At 41.7% G+C, this 17,091-nt stretch overlaps 1 protein-coding gene across 3 annotated transcripts in view; it reads left to right on the forward strand.

The window, feature by feature from the left end:
* Positions 1–17,091, forward strand: part of NCOA3 (nuclear receptor coactivator 3) — a 119,996-nt gene that overhangs the window by 76,277 nt on the left and 26,628 nt on the right. For 2 of the 3 annotated variants that reach the window (XM_088472159.1, XM_088472161.1), the window contains exons 3-7: positions 1,780–1,847; positions 9,268–9,375; positions 12,641–12,813; positions 15,093–15,193; positions 15,770–15,944. In XM_088472159.1, the coding sequence (XP_088328285.1) occupies positions 9,287–9,375; positions 12,641–12,813; positions 15,093–15,193; positions 15,770–15,944 (538 nt within the window). In that variant the 5' untranslated portion in view covers positions 1,780–1,847; positions 9,268–9,286. Of the gene's footprint in view, positions 1–1,779; positions 1,848–8,729; positions 8,935–9,267; positions 9,376–12,640; positions 12,814–15,092; positions 15,194–15,769; positions 15,945–17,091 lie in introns of those variants that run through there. The other variant, XM_088472160.1, reaches the window with a different exon arrangement.

Below are 17,091 nucleotides of genomic sequence, written 5' to 3' on the forward strand. Positions count from 1 at the left end.
TGCGTGACACTCTAGATCTGTCCATATCACACACAGATGCAGGTCCCCGAGTTCACTGTCAAATTGTTCTCTAAAACTCACGCTCTTTGTATCTCCTACTAGTAAGCAATGTTGCTGGAAAAAAAAAACAGTGGACTGTATGTTGGACAAAGGAATGACAGAATCCAGACATTATATACCTGCCTCTTTCATTGATGCCTGTTGTACACATCTTGGCTAGATCACTGAATGAGAGATGTGCACTCTCCAGGATAAAATATTATTATTAATAGTAGTAGTAGTAGTATTATTAATAATAATCTCTAGCTAACTTATGTTGGCATTGCTGGGATCACAATACTTAGTTTTGGTGATTTTGTTGCATAGAGAAACATTCTACTATATATGGAGTTTTCTCATTAGAGTCTATGGATGATTTAGCTTTACTCTTTACTATTTGTAGAAAGAGGGCTCCATAGAAACAATGGTAATACTTCCCTATGAATAAGACCACTTTGCCTGTGATGCACTATTTTATCTTGATGGACATGCAGGTGACTCTTCTGTATTGTAGTTGGTCAAACCCACAAACTATACAGTGCTTGGTACCAAAATAGAAAGAAACTATTTGCAATTGCAAATTTCCCGGCGCTCGATATCAAAAAGAATAATATAATACGTGCCAGGTGCAAGTAATGAGGGTTTGGTCAGAAACCCAGAGACAAAAATCTCCACAGCAAAAACAAATTGAAAAGCAAAATCTTTACTGCGCTAGGCACTGTAGGTAAATTGGGATTTATATATCTATAACAGGTTTGCTGTTAGTTTAATAAACAGGAGGCATATAGTAAAAATAACTAATATTTAATACATATATATTAACCCACATACAAACAACAAAAATTGCAATCATATACACATGAATAAAAATCAGACATATATAAAACTGCAGAGATCAAATAACTCTCTTACTGTAGTATATTAGTATGAGAGTATGGCTTAATACCATATCACTGAGGTTCCACGGCACAACGTTCTATTGCTGCCAATACTTTGCAACAGTGTGGCTTTAAAGTATCAATTAGTTTCCAATAGAAAAACGGCTGAATTCCGCTAATTAATAGATATTGACTACTAGCGTCCCAGTGTGAAGTAAAGTCACGCTGGAATATAGAAGGTGGGAAAGAATTGATAGTACCTCGACCCCGGGATGGCTGTATCCACACCATACTGATACTGGTGTGGATACAGCCATCCAGGGGTCGAGGTACTATCAATTCTTTCCCCTTTCCCACCTTCTATATTCCAGCGTGACTTTACTTCACACTGGGACACCAGTAGTGAATATCTATTAATTAGCGGAATTCAGCCGTTTTTCTATTGGAAACTAATTGATACTTTAAAGCCACACTGTTGCAAAGTATTGGCAGCAATAGAACGTAGTGCCATGGAACCTCAGTGATATGGTATTAAGCCATACTCTCATACTAATATACTACAGTAAGAGAGTTATTTGATCTCTGCAGTTTTATATATGTCTGATTTTTATTCATGTGTATATGATTGCAATTTTTGTTTGTATGTGGATTAATTTATATGTATTAAATATTAGTTCGTATTTTCACTATATGCCTCCTGTTTATTAAACAGACAGCAAACCTGTTATAGATATATAAATCCCAATTTACCTACAGTGCCTAGCGCAGTGCTTGGTACCAAGTCAAACAAAAAGAAAAACAAAGTATTAAAAAAACCTATTTATTAACAATTGATAATAAATGTTTTGTATCCTTCTTGCAGAACACCTGTTAAAATGCAAGGTGCAGCATCCCTTCGGTTTATGTAGCTCCTAGTCTCCTTGAACTTAGGTGAGTAATAATGACTTTGTGTGCCAAGACTACAAGTGATCATTACAGTGCCAGAAATTTGAACGCCAGAGACAAAATCATGTAAATCATCCTCTCAGCATATGTCTAACCTGCCATGGCCAGGAAAACCCACTCCTATCTCTGGGCCACAGGTCTGCAGCTCCCAAGGCTGCTAAAGCTATAAGAAGCAAGTGGTGCTAAACAAACATTATCAGTAGAATAATTAAGTATGGACAACCTGATTGGACAGGTGTAGTTCGGACTTTGCACATTTTTCAGCTTTTAAATACACAGTTCAGCCATGTAAACCCATTTGATTACACATACTGTATGACTGCAATTTTAAATGTTAACAAATACAAGAAGTGTATTTTATGTGTGTCCTAATTTAAATGGCCGATCTGGTACCTTCTGCTTTTAAGGATCTTGCTAGAAAAAGGGCTGCAGGCTTTTTTTTTTCTTAATTAAAAAAAAAAAATCCCTGCTTTGAAAAGAAAAAAAAAAAAAAATTCCTACATATTTCCCTCAAACAGTATATATGTCTGCTCACATATGATGGGAATTTTGTTGTGAGTAACCATGTTGAAGACAGACTTGACTCTGAATCACTGATACCTTGCTCCTTGTTCAAAACTAAAATTGTAAGTGCTACAACAGGGTAGTGTGATGCACCTAACCTCACATCTAATGGCTTCAGCATAGTCGGTCGGAAGTATAGTAAATCCAGAGATATGAATTGTATGAAGGCGTTAGCGGACAGTGGCCTATCTTCAACTTTTGCCCTATAGATTAATTTAGCATAAGGCCTATGAGATCACTGGACTAATTGGGCTGCCTTCCTTCAGAGATTATCCAGAATATAAGAAGATTTAAGGAGGATGGATGCAAGGTCACTCAGATTTCATTGTCCTGCAGATAATGTGTCTGTATGTGACACATTACTCCTCCTTGTTTATTTGTAAGGCGCCACAAGATTCCGCAGCACTGGACAGCCAGAGTTATGAATCATGCAAATATAATCGCACATTAGCCAAAACTCGTGCAAAAATGGTTGTGAAAAGAAAATTCAGATGTAAGAGTACAGAGGGCCCTTATCATGAGAGCTTAAAATTGAGACACATTGCATATCTGTAAATTATGTTCTGAGACATGATCACACTCAATTCAGGGTTCTACAGTATACTCCAGATATGACTCCTATTAAATCCAAACTGGAGCACCTTGAGGAAACCCACACTAACGCAGCTATTTTAGCCACTGTGCCACAAGTTTGAGATATCATCCTTTTGAATTCTGCACCCTGCAGCATGTGCTTCGTTACTGTATATCTGTGCTCTACAACCCCAAGCACTATATCGCCTAGAAATTGGCTCATGGCATCTAAAGTTTGGATAGCTTTGTGAAAAGCAGGACCTTTGCCATTTTAAATTATGCTCAGCAGGAAAGGCTCCGGTATACACAGCCATAGAGAGCTGACATCAGCATCCAATTGAGGACCTACAATGTCACATTTAAAATTTGCTCAGATGGGACCTGGTCACTAATCAGCTTCTCTCTATTCAAGAGGGTTTTGTCTTCACTGAGGCTGGAAAGTACTTAGAGCTGGGCTGATGCATGATCTGTTCCCCTCTGAAACTGGCCACACATCTAAAGATTATCTGTCCAACCAACCAACTAGTTGATTGGTTGGAATGAAAATCTGGTAAGGTATGAAAGCAAATGACAATCAGCAATTTGCTCCCAAACGCCAGAAAATGGACAAAAACTTTTGTTTGAACAAATTGTTTAGATCAAACATTTAACAAACTTGTCTGAACGACCATTTTCATCTGCTTTCTGGCATTTAGGAGCAAATTGCTGATCATCATTTGCTCCCATACGTTACCAAATTTTCATTCCAACCAATCAACTAGTTGGCTGGTTGGACAGATAATCTTTGGATGTGTGGCCAGCTTAAGTAAATACTTAGGAGCAACATGGTGCTGAGTGAGGAAGGGAGGAGTTAATGTGAAAGAGATCTAATGATAGGATGACGTTGGTATGCAGTCAGGAAGCCGGCGGACCTAATCCCGACAGCCGGCTTCCCGACTGCTTAATCCCGGCGAGGGTTAAATGACAGGCGTCTAAATCTAGATGCCTGTCATTTTACCGATGCAGAGAGACCGGCGCCCAGCATTCCAATCGAAGTGATGCCGAGCGTGGACAGCCGCGGGGAGGGGAGGGTTAGGTTAGGGGCGCCCGGGGGGGAGGGTCTTGGGGTTAGGCACCCCCCCCGGGAGGTTAGGATTAGGCTAGGGGGAGGGTTAGGGTTAGGCTCCCCCCCCTGGGGGACTTAGGTTTAGGCGGCGGGGAATGGGGGATTAGGGTTAGGCACTGGGGAGAAAGGTTAGGGATAGGCACCCCTAAGGGAGGGTTAGGGGGTAGAATAGGTTAGTGAATACTTACCTGGGGACGATCAGGATTTTCATCCTTGTCGGGCTGCCGGCGGTAAATCATACCGATAACGTTACTGTATGGTTTAATAATTGATGCATGCATTAATGATATGAGTTGGGATTCATGATGATGCAGGAAGGAAGGGTTATAATATAGGCTTACAATTGTTGGTTGGAATAATGGAGACTGAAGGGGGAGACAGAATAGTAGTGATAACCTGATTATTTGGGGTTTATGTGGGGAGGTGAGGGGTACAGACTGGGCAGTGTTGGTACTAAATAGGGAGGTGGATGGGTGTTTGAGGAATGAGCATAGAGAATGGAAAATGGATATGAGGGTGGGTACGGGAGTGCGATGAATAGGAGTAAGCTCAGTGGTAATGAGGTTGGGGCTAAGTGTATATTATGCGGTTATCGGATTCTATAATGTTTTGCAATTAGCCTTGCTCCTACGTTATATTACTGGCACACAAGCCTTGTATGTTATGCTGAGACAGTCACTCTAAGTTCAGTGTCCTGCAGGGAATGCAGTCGTTAAATTGACAATAACAATGTCAACATTCATACACAATGTTGCCAGTTATATCGGCATTGTTAAAATGTCGACTGTCAACATTCTCAGAATGTTGACATCTGAAATGACAACCTGTAAAATCCTGACATTCTTAAACATTAGGGTTAGGCACTAGGGGAGGTTAGTTGTAGCCTACTGGGGGGAGGTTAGTGTTGGCCTACTAGGGGGGATTAGGGCTGGGCTACTTGGGAGGGGGGGACTAGGGTTTGACACTGGGGGGAGGTTAGAGTTAGGCTACTAGGCGGGGAGCACTAGAGGGAGGGTTAAGAGTATGTATAAGGGATAGGCCCATTATACCTACCTGAACGCCGCTCCGTCAGATGACACTACCGGTACTGATGGTCACATGCCTTCCAGGGCCCAGTAGACGCAACAGTAGCGGTCGGGAGCAGGTCACCGCTGGGCCACTGGAGATATGTCGACATTTCATCCGTGTCAACATAATGTTGACATGCTAAGCATGACACAACCGTCCTGTATTAGGTACCGTTTGTTTTATTGTGTATCTATACTATGCTGAGACATTGGGACTGTTGTCTGCCGAGAGTTGTGAGGCACTAGTTCTGTGGAGACGGCATTTAAATAATAACCATTAACCCTTCCCTGTATTGCACACCAACGCACAGTAGATTTCTCTGGTGGAAGAAAGTCCCACCTGCCTGTTGAACAAAATAATAATAATAAAAAAAAAAACATTGACAAGATAGGACTTGTTCAGAGGAAGCATGGTCCAAACATCTGGCTGCAACTTTTCCTGTCGCTGTTTAACCAGATCTGACCCCAGGTGAAGCGAATTATATAATGGATTCAACCTGCAATGACTTGTTTCTTAGCAGAGTACTTTAGCTTTGGATTGGTTTCAGCACCAAAATTCCATTGGAAGCTTTTAAAAATGATTGCAACACAAATGAAATCCTCTGCTGGAGATTGAGGTGAACAACAGCTGATGAATGTTCCGATAGGCAAGATGCTTTTTGTTTGAATGTCTACTACTGGCTTCCCCACAACATAGTTAAATTACAGGTGGTACTTCTCTTGTGAGACGATCATACCATGTAATGTCACAGCCAGGGACCCACTCTTCTGCCGTAGCCTACCAGATGCTTTTGTGGTGCTAGCTATAATATGAATTTGAAGCCAAAAATGAATTGAGGCCAAGTTGCATCAGTTACCACATTAAGGCCTGATTCAGAGATGGACAATTGCAGAGCCGCATACAAGTGACTGTGCAATTCCCTACATCTAAAATTCATATGCAGCAGGAGGTGTCTGTAGGAAACAGACACCACCTTGCTGCATCTGCGATCCCAACGTTGCAACCGAGGTCACAGCCTGGAATCACCATCACGACCATCGGTCACGATAGTTGCCCATTTGGCCAGGCTTGAAAGTTGAAGCTTTCTGCAGCCTGATCGGCTCCTGGCAGCTGCGAGGGCCAGGAAATCTGCATCCACAGGTGTAGATCTGGGCCTCCTCCCTCCCAGAAAACGGGAACGGTGTTCAGCAACGCCCCGCATACTCCGGGGGGAGCTGTCTGCGAGCGCGATTGCGGGACCTGTTCTGCACATGCGCAGACCACTCGCCATGGGACTTTTACGCTAACCATCGGGTTAGCATACATCTCTGAATCAGGCTCTTAGTCTGCATTAAGGTTTAGAAACAGATACCGGAGCATTAGATTTTACCACTACCTTCTTATGATAGTACTCAGCGTAACACAGTACTGGGGCATTTTTTTATTTATTTATTTTTAAAATTTCAGTTTTAGAACTAGTTCTAGAAACCGGAACACATCATTGAAAAAAAGCACTTGGTTTTACATCTTAGGACTTCGGGCAACTCCATCATGGCTACTGTCAGTAAAGTCTTTATAAATACACACACCTGCACTAATAACCATTTGTTTAGCCTCTATTTAAGTATGAAATACACTCTAGTTATTTCCCCTAAGAAAACAAACAGCTGTATGTGGAAATCTGTAATAACATTTTCATTGTAAAGAAATGGCATTAGACGGTCAGTAGGTAGAAGTGTCCAGTGCTATTCTCCTCTCTCCCGCTTGGCACAAACGCCTGGCTGTGTTGGTGATACCCCTCCACTCCCGTCATGCAAATAGGAAGCCCTAAGGGGAAAGGTGGCAGCAACTCTGCTGCATGTTTTAATCTATGCTGCCTTGTTGCGGAGAGATCAGTGTAACTGGCACCCGCAGAGCACCTTCAAGATCAGGGTGAACCGTGGGCTCCAAGTAAGTCGAATGATGTATCCTAGCATAACTCAATGAACATGACCCAATACTGCGCTTTAAGTTATGGTTGGTATTTATGTGAAATGTTTATTGTATGGAATCTTCTTAATTGTAAAGTTTTGTTGGGTATGGTTCATATACTATCAACGTTTTACTCTCGCATATCTTTTCTAATTGACCTATTCATATTTTACATATGTATTTTTGTTATTTAGAATTTTGCTTCTATAAAACAACTGTAATTTCTGCTGTAATACCGATGCCTTTAGTTAGCTGGGATTGTCTTTTAGAAAAGATGATATTGGAAGCTATATTAAGGACATCCTGGTTCCGTCTCCCTGTGTGTGTACTTTTCTCAGTCTTGTCCTTGACATACAGCCTGTTTGTTTTATCTTGTGTTGCATTCAGGTTTATTGCTTACAGCTTTCCCCTGTGCATCAGCTGCTTGTGCCTTCATGATGCTAGGGCTCCTAAATGTAGCATGGCACATGGGCATCCAGCTGTCCGTCCATCCAGCTCCAGTAAGATTTTAAATCGCTGACACCTTAGAATTGTTAAAAAAAAAAAAGGGATGTTCCCTCCAGCACACTTAGAATTGTTGCTTTTTGACATTTGTAGAGCTGCAGGATGCTGCCTTGAAAACCGCTTCAATAAGCGTAACATTTACGGAACGGTATGTCATTGGGTGCTTTGCATATATGTTGGGGTGGCGTGTATCAGTACAATGCTCTGTATCGCTTTCTCTTATTTAGCTTGTGGCGGCAATTCAGAGATGGGTGCTAATAGCTACACTGCTGCGGCTTTGGATGCAGCAGCGACGCTAAATTATGCTAATGTGTCAGCAGGCATCTGAGGACAAAAGGCACCTCCTACCAGCGTCGCAGATCTGAGTGCTGTATCAAAAGACGCAGCATCAGATCACGTTCACAATGGTCGCAGCCATCGCCCATATGAGTAAGCTTACTCAGGCTGGCCGTCGGAACTGCTTTGCGTTGGGTCAGGAAATCTTTAGACCATGACCACGGCACGTCTAGATAACGTGGACAACAAACCTCCGTTTTATAAATTGGACCCTGTGGGTGCCTCCTCCCTGTCCCCAAACGGCAGCAGCCAGTTAATCAGACTGCGGTGTATATCAACCCCCCCCCCCCCCCCACCTGCACTAAATCTACTTCTAATTTTATTACAAAAAAACAGTACTCTCTCTAGTCTATATAGCTAAATATTTATCTCAAATAGAAATGCTTACTATTTAAAAATGTAAACCTTATTGGAGACAGGATGCTTAGGGATTTTAGGAATCCCTGCTGGTCTAATAGTTTGAGAGTGACAGAGTCCTTTATTTTAAACAGTAAAAAAATCATGTGTTCTTCACTGCACTCAAAACAAACCAGCTGTCACTCAGGTCATTTTGAATTGATCTGTTCATCAGGGTTAGTCCTGAATGGATTGAGTAATAAATCTAACTGGGAGGTTAGGTCACATTTTGATATTTTAAATTCTGTATATTGAGTACTTACAAGCTGATTTTTCATTGTAATAACTGGACGTTTGGCTCCTTTTCATGTACAGGGGGCTTTTGCTGCAGACTGAGCATGAGAATGCTCTTTGAATAACCTTGGAAATGGCTGAGTGTCCTGGTGTGTACAGATAAACCAAGTAATCAGCTCGGAGGTCATTACAGCTCTGTTAAAAGCTTCTGCCACCTGGTGGACAAATGACACTCATTGAATTTTTTGCAGCACCTAGCACTGACATCATGTGTAAATATTAGTTACTGGATGGAAGGAAATATTGATTACTTTTCAGAAGACTGCCCTCTAATTAACCACGGTAGGCTAATAATTTGTATGTCCTAGTGGAAGCCACAAACCCCATCCCATTCCACAGGTTGTGGGAAGTTTGTCCTGGAAATAATTGCAAAGCAGACTTCTATATATTGTCCACACTTTACGTTATGACCTTTTGTTACCTAACTGCTCTGATCTTTGCTGTTTGCTGTCACTTTACCTCCGAGAATATTCTGTTCATTAGATATATGCTAATAACAAAAGGTTTGGATAGGACCGTCTATAGCCAGGTCTTCAGAAAGTTAGATTTTAATTCCATTTTGTTTAAGGATGCATGTGATACATATGAACAACATCCCCATTGTTTGTGTTCCAGCTGCCAATGTTTGTTCACAATGAGTGGATTAGGTGAAAACTCGTTGGATCCTTTGTCTTCAGACTCAAGAAAGCGAAAGCCCTCGCTATGTGACACCCCTGGCCCCAGGTGAGATACCATTGAACCCTCAGCTGCTGGAGTGTCTGGAGGCAATGACCTCTTACCAGGTGCATATGAATGTATGCTTTATAAGAGAGGGCCCTTGTAAGTAGCACTCACATTATCCTATTGATCTTCCTGCACTGTATACCGTTATTAAGCTGTAGGAAATGTGGCATAAGTGTCGGGGGAGACTGAGCTCTGCCCACCAAGTCTCCAGTTAGAAACATTTCTCTAGATGTGTTGGCTAAAGTTTCTCCAGTGGCAGCTTTGTGTGCTACCAATGTTTTTGGTTGGCCTGGAAGGTAAGGAGGTGGTACAGAGCTCTGCTCTCCTCAGGCACACATGCATAGTGGCTGTCTCCGTTACACAGACCTCTTTCCTGATATATAGTGGATTGATGATTAATAACATTTTTCTATGCAAAAAAAAAAAAATCTGTAATTAACGTTAGGTAATTTACTGATCAAACAATTGGGTTGCCTTTAACACAGATACTGGTTTTACAAAAGCCTCTTGCACTGAATGTCTCACTCCTGGAGGCCGCCCTCGCTCAGTACACCTGGATATTTAACCTTTGCATTTGTACTGTAGAGATGGTCACTAGAGTTTTCGAAAGATCTACAATTTTTTTATGTCGGAGGACCAGATTTTTTTCTTTTTTAATGCTTTTCCTACTTTGTCATCCAATAGCATTTCTTTATTGGAACATTCAGATTTTTACATACAAACATAGAATTTGATGACTATAAGAAACATTTGCCCCATCTAACCCCCCCCCCCATTTTTGTAATCTCATGGTGACCTCAAACCCTATGTGAACCTTTTATAAGGATATCCTTATGTCTATCCCAAGTATATTTAAATGACTGTACTGTATTAATCTCTACCACCTCTGATGGTAGGCTATTCCACTTATCCACTACCCTTTTCTGTGATGTAATATTTCCCCTGAATCTCCCTCCCCCAGTGTCAGTGTATGTCCTGATGTTCTAGTACTTTTCTTCCTTTGCAGAATGTCTCCCTTCTGCAACTTGTTAAAACCCTTTACTTCCTTCTTCCTGCTACTGATTCCTCTTCCTACGCAATCAAGCATATTATTTCACATTGCTTTGTTACATTATGTACCTGCCTTCAAGTTACCTGAAATAGTGACACTGACTACTAAATCCCCTTTTCTCCTCTGTAGTTTCCATCCTGGTACACTTGATAGTATATTTAGCCTTTATGATTTTGCATTTTTTTGGTATTAACCTGTACTTGCCATGGTTGTGAGTCACGTGACCATTCCTCTAGTTTACCTAGATCCTCAATCATTTGTTTTACCTCTCCAGGTATGTCTACCCTGTTGCATACCTTTTGTGTCTTCTGCAAAAAGGCGCACTTTTTCGTTTCAGTACCATTTGCATTGTCACCAATAAAGATATTAAAATACTCTGGTCCAAGTACAGATCCCTGGGGCACTCCTCTGGTATCCTTTCTCTCCTGTGACTGCACTCCATCTACTACAACTCTCTCTTCTCCTGCAACCAATTTCTTATTCATTCAAAAACTTATGGTGCGTACACAGGCAGCGATATTTTGGACGACAGAACTATAACGATATCGTTATTGTTCAGTCGTCCAAAATATCGTTCAGTTTATGCCCCAAAACGATAAACTATAACGACCAATGCGCACTCCCGCTGGTAGATGGGTATTGCCGTTCATCGCTCGTACCTGCTGGCCAACCTGACTGTATTATCAGGTTGTAGCATGTTCGGGGATGAGGGATGGAGCCCGGCACTGAACGATATCTTGCTTGATATCATTCAGTTTTTCTGCTCAGTGTCGTTAACGACACAGAGCACGCCCCTGCCTGCGACACACGGGACGATGTCGCTCATGGAGCGTATCGTCCCGTGTGTATGCAGCTTTAAAATACAGCCCCAAGCTTTTGAGTATATTTAACAGTCTGCAGTGTGGGACAGCGTCAAACGCCTTACTAAAGCCTAGATAGGCCACATCTATGACTCTATGATGCCCTCAGCCCCCCGCAATCTATTTTAGTCAACCAGTGAAAAAGATTTGTTTGGCATGATCTCCCCCCAGTAAACCCATGCTGTTTGGGATCCTGTAAATTGCTGGATTTGAGATATTCTACAATTTTCTTTTAAGATTGTTTTCATCATTTTCCTACTACTGGTGTTACTTGCCTCTTCTTGCTTCCACTTTTTTGCAGTGGGACTACATCCACTCTTTTCCAGTCCTATGGAATTACTACTGTAGATAGTGACTGGTTGAATATTTCTGTTAATGGTGTTATCAGCAGCCCTTTAAGCTCTTTTAGGCCCTTCTCAATTGTTTCTAGACATTATTTACTTTAGGATTGATCTCCTTTTCTTTACAGGAACCCCTCAAGACCTACATGGCTATATTTTAATGTAGATGTGTTTTTTATAATGTAAATATAACCAGTGGCAGATTTTACTGCAGCCCCCCAGTAAAATCTACCACCTGAAGGGACTTCCTAGCACTGGCTTCCAATTGGAAGCTCTCCCTGCCAATCACAGCTGGAAAGCAGATCCCAAGGGATCTGAGACTACCAATGGGAAACCACTCCCCTGCTTTAATGACCGGCCTATCTGGCTTCTAGGAGCTGCAGCTGATGCAATCCCTAGATGCCTGGGCTGCTTGTCAATTTGTGTGCATGTGAGGGTTTGTGATCTTGCGCAGGCACAGAGAGCAGCAGACCACCCCAGAGGTTACAGGCCACTGAACAGAACTATATAAAAGACTTAAAATTAGAAAGAAGAATCCAGAAAAACAAAGCAGAATTCTGTGCAGACTTTTTTTCTTATTGCAAGCAGATTATCTCCTTGTTTTTGTATGTTCTGTTTACTTATTTGGTTGAATTGTAGAAAGGCATAAAACTGAATATTTATAGTGAGAGTGATCTACTGCAGACTTTGTTATCCAATATAAAGTCTATTTTCATTATGACAGGGAGAGAGTACATTTTATTTTTAATCTTTAGTTATGTTTCATATTGGGAACCTATTTTCAAAAACCTCTATTTGCCAAGTACACAATTGTGTTACTCTGAGCGTTACCTGCTTGAGATGAGGGTCTGACAGAACTTGTTCCTGACTTCCCCTATGTCTGTATTTCATTCCCTGTCTTGTTCCCATATATTTGCAGAGCAACCGTTTTGCGTGTGCATAAAGCATTCAAGATGAAGTTGTGTGCTCCTTGATGAATTACATATGCTAAACCCTCTCTCCCTCTCTCCTAGCCTGACCTGCAGTGGTGAGAAGAGGAGACGTGAGCAGGAGAGCAAATACATTGAGGAGTTGGCTGAGCTGATTTCAGCAAATCTCAGCGACATTGACAATTTCAATGTCAAACCCGATAAATGTGCAATCTTAAAAGAGACTGTCAGGCAGATTCGTCAGATTAAGGAGCAAGGTAGCGTCCTCTGTTTTCTCCTTGGCTTCATAAAGTCTGTGAAGGACAAGGATAATCCGACTTTAAAAGTTGGGATCTATTTAACCTTTTGGAGGATACTGATGTATTAATTGGTTTGTTATGGGTATTAAATACTTTTCTTGCATGCAAACATAGTTACACTGCTCACATTTTAATCACATTATTCTTATTGGACACATCAAGTCTAATATTGACTTACTACTTATAGGCAAAGTCCGATAAAAATGAAAGCAAAACAGACAAATGTTTCATCAGAATTCCAGTTCACCTGGTGAATGACATGAACTATTGTTACTAGAGAGGTGCTGTGTCCTAATAGTTCTTTATGACTTGATATATTTGTTGAGACGGGATGTAGTCAGGATGCCGACTGTCGCAATGCCAGCAGCGGCATCCCGACTAAGAATCCTGATAGATTGGGGAGGTAAGTATTAGTGTTAGGGGGTGCCTAAAAGTTAGGCACTAGGGGAAGGGATAGGCTGCGGGACGGGAGGGTTAGGGATAGGCTGCGGGACGGGAGGGTTAGGGATAGGCTGCGAGACTGGAGGGTTAGGGATAGGCTGCGGGACAGGAGGGTTAGTGTTAGGCTGCTGGAGGGTTAGGGTTAGGCTGCGGAATGGGAGGGTTAGGGTTAGGCTGCGGGACGGGAGGGTTAGGCTGCGGGACGGGAGGGTTAGGGTTAGGCTGCGGGACGGGAGGGTTAACTGGAGGGCTAGAATAAAAGTTTCAATACTTACTCTAATCCATCAGGATTTTGACCGTCAGGGTTGCCGCTATCGGTATCCTGACCGTCTGCATCCTGACAGTCGGGATTCCGTACCCAACCTGTTGAGACACCTGGCCTAATAATGCACGGTTGGCGGGGTAATAACCGCCAATCCAAACCAGATAAGAAATAGCTGAACATCGAATAATCATGTCACTTAAGGTTGGACAAATACTTGCGATTATTCTGTGTTACCACATGTACATATCGCAGGTATTACTGTGTTGGCTTTAGTGTGTCAGTGTTAGTCTACACTTTTCATCCTTATTTAGCCAGTAATATAGAACAGTGGGCTTTATAGCTGCTAATGTCTTATCAGTTATTTACCAGCTGTTTAGAGAACAGATATTCAGCTAGGGCTCGTTGATATTACAACACATTGCTCCCAACTCACTACCAGCCCCAAAGTAAAAAAAACTATGTTGCACTGCAGGTGGGGCAGATTTATAATGTACATATGCATTTATATGAGAGGGCGAGTCCAAACTCTGATCTAAATTACAGTGTAAAAATAAAGCTATCCATTGTTAGTGTGCAGTTTCAGCCAGTATTTACCGTGTTGCATAAAATAAAATGTTTTTGCGCCCCTTACCGTTTTACAAGGTTTGTCCAATGTTAGTTGCTTTTTTTTTCTTTGCTTCCGACTCCGAATTGGCCCCAATATGAGAGTGACCACAAAGCTCTCCAATGTACAACCCCTTATTTTGTGACTGAGCTTTCTCCATTTATAAATAGGTTCTGCTCACTTCTAATACAGATTTTATTTTGGTGCTGATACTACAGGTGTAGCATATTTCTGTTAGGCAAGTGGTGCGATCAAGCTCCTACCACCCGTCAATCACATGTACCTGACCCTGTCCTGATACCATTAGAATAGTCAGCAGCTGGTGCAGGGCACACTCCAACGCAGCATTTAGAAGAAATGTTTTTCATCTGTATGGTTTTAAGGATGTCTAGCTTTAGGGTTCTCCTACCAGATACCAGAGCATATAATGAATGAGAACGTCTCTGCTTCCATTCCTAAGACTGGTGTAATAAGTTACCCTATAATGTTGGTATGTGATGCAGAGCTACCCACACAAACTAGGAGATTCACTTAGAGCAGACTTTTACAGATCGGGAAGAGAAAGAACAGTAGGTGAAGCTTTTGGTTACAGGCTAACAATTGCTCCGTCGGTTGCCCACTACTCTCAGCCATGTGTATACTGTAAAGAAGTGTTACGTGCATTAAGCTGTAATTATTGCTTCTTCCCTGGAAATTTGTGCTGGTAGATTTTATTGATTTTATAATAACTGTGCTTTTGCAAATGAAAATATTGTGTTAGGGAAATTGGTAAGTTATTGCGGAATTTCTTAATCATCTGTATGTGCTTAATGCAGAAATTGATATTTGCCTTCCTGCCCCTTCTGAATAAGCAATCTTCTAATAATGTCACCAGACCTGTCAAATATCTAGACTTCGATTGAATAATCCTTATCCTCTGTATTTTAGGAAAGGCTTCCTCCAACGATGATGATGTCCAGAAAGCAGACGTATCTTCTACAGGACAGGGGGTTATTGATAAGGATTCCCTAGGGCCCCTCTTGTTACAGGTATCAAGCAAAAGTTGGCTCAGTGGTGTTCTAATTAAGTTGGGTGATGCAAAATGAATCCTGAGGGACTCTTAAGAAAGAAAAAAAAAAAGAGTGGGGGGGTCTCCATGCTTCTAAAGGACAGGTTATTATGGGGTAAAATTATCTGCATACTTGACATAAGAAAAGGCTCCTATTTAGAGTTTGAATGTGTTTTACATGCTTTTTTGCCCCGCGGAAGTGGGCACAGTACCAGGAACTTTCTTTGTGATGTTACCTCACTTATTATCATTATTATTGCAGTGATGTGAGGTTAATTTGCTTTTTTTTGTGCATTTTGATATGTAGATCTATTATATTTTACATGTGAATGCATCAGATAGGTACAGTGAGTTGGCACCTAGTAATATGTAAGTGTGTATGATGCCTAACTTTGTTCCTCATATCCGTTTTGGAAGAAATAATAGATACTACTTGTCACCATTAAAGTCATTCTAAAAAACTGAAGGAGGTAATATGCCTTTGAGGAAAGTTACGGCAGTGATTCAGGCTAGAAAGTAGTGACCTGTTTTGTGACCTTTGTGTGTTTGTGCTCAGGCTCTGGATGGATTTCTGTTTGTGGTGAATCGGGACAGCAGCATAGTTTTTGTGTCAGAGAATGTCACCCAGTACTTACAATACAAGCAAGAAGAACTGGTCAACACCAGTGTATACAGCATCTTGCACGAGGACGATCGCAAAGACTTTCTCAAGAACCTGCCCAAATCTACTGGTAAGTTTATCCATATGTTACTTTGTTTTACACACTGATAACAATGTTCTTATTGGCTGGGGACACAGGCTTTTTATCCTGTCCGCTGCTCTGGTTCTCACACATAATCGGTGGTACTTTTAAGTGGTCTTTAGGCTTGTGGCTGTTAGGTTTACCTTAACTACCGGGAGACATCAATTTGTGGTGCAGTAGCTGTGGCTGCAAGCAATTTTGTGCGAGTTGGGGCTGCCTTAAAGTGCGGCTGTTGCCATGTTCACTCACACCCGCAACATCATCGTGGCTAACTGACTTAACCAACTATAAATCTAGGACTGATTTTAAATTTTTATGCTTAATTTCTTCATTCCGCAACAGATATAATACTGAGTTTCATTAAGTTGATTGAGGTTAGCGCATCTCTGTTTTCATTAATCGTGCTCAGCAACAAAATGTGGGTCCCAGGGACCCTCCATTTGAATTAAAAAAATAAATTGGGTCCTATCTGACCATTTCTGGGTTCCACCATAATTTATACTTTAGAGCTCCCCATATGTCCCTCAGACCTCCTCACATCTCCACATACTCCTAGACTGCCCATTTGATACCCCCAATAGCATCAGTTTTGTTCATAGAGGTCAGACTGCAGTCCCCATTGACAGTAATGGGCTCTGCTGTCTGCTGCAGTAGTAGGCCTTCTACAGGAGGTTTCTAGACTGTTCTTACATAGTGGTGTTGCATAAAATCATGCAGATACCGTAGTTTCTGCACAATTTTCCTCATATTTTATGAAAAACGGCAAACCAATAACAATATACCAAAAAATGTTTTCTCTTACCTTTGAAAAAAATGCTCAAGGAATTCTCCACTTCTATTTTTGCACTCTTCTGTCCTTTTATTCTATTGTGTTAGCAGTTGCGCTCATGCTGCAGGTCCTTATGGCTCCTCGTCTTCTTGATGTGTGGGAGGCAGGACTGGGGACAGGAGTAGGAGGTGGGAAGCCAGGGACAGGAGTAGAAGATAGGGAGCCGGGGAACAGGAGTAGGAGGTGGGGAGCCGTAAGCAGTTAGTAGGTGGAAGGCTGATGACTGAAGGATTCTTGGAATCAGATTATAGGTGGATGCCAGGTAAAAATGGGACTGGCCCTGGGGGCAACTGTCACTTTGTTTTC

This window comes from Taudactylus pleione, unplaced genomic scaffold (assembly GCF_031769625.1).
Source record: "Taudactylus pleione unplaced genomic scaffold, aTauple2 ptg000121l, whole genome shotgun sequence".
Lineage (NCBI taxonomy): Eukaryota > Metazoa > Chordata > Amphibia > Anura > Myobatrachidae > Taudactylus > Taudactylus pleione.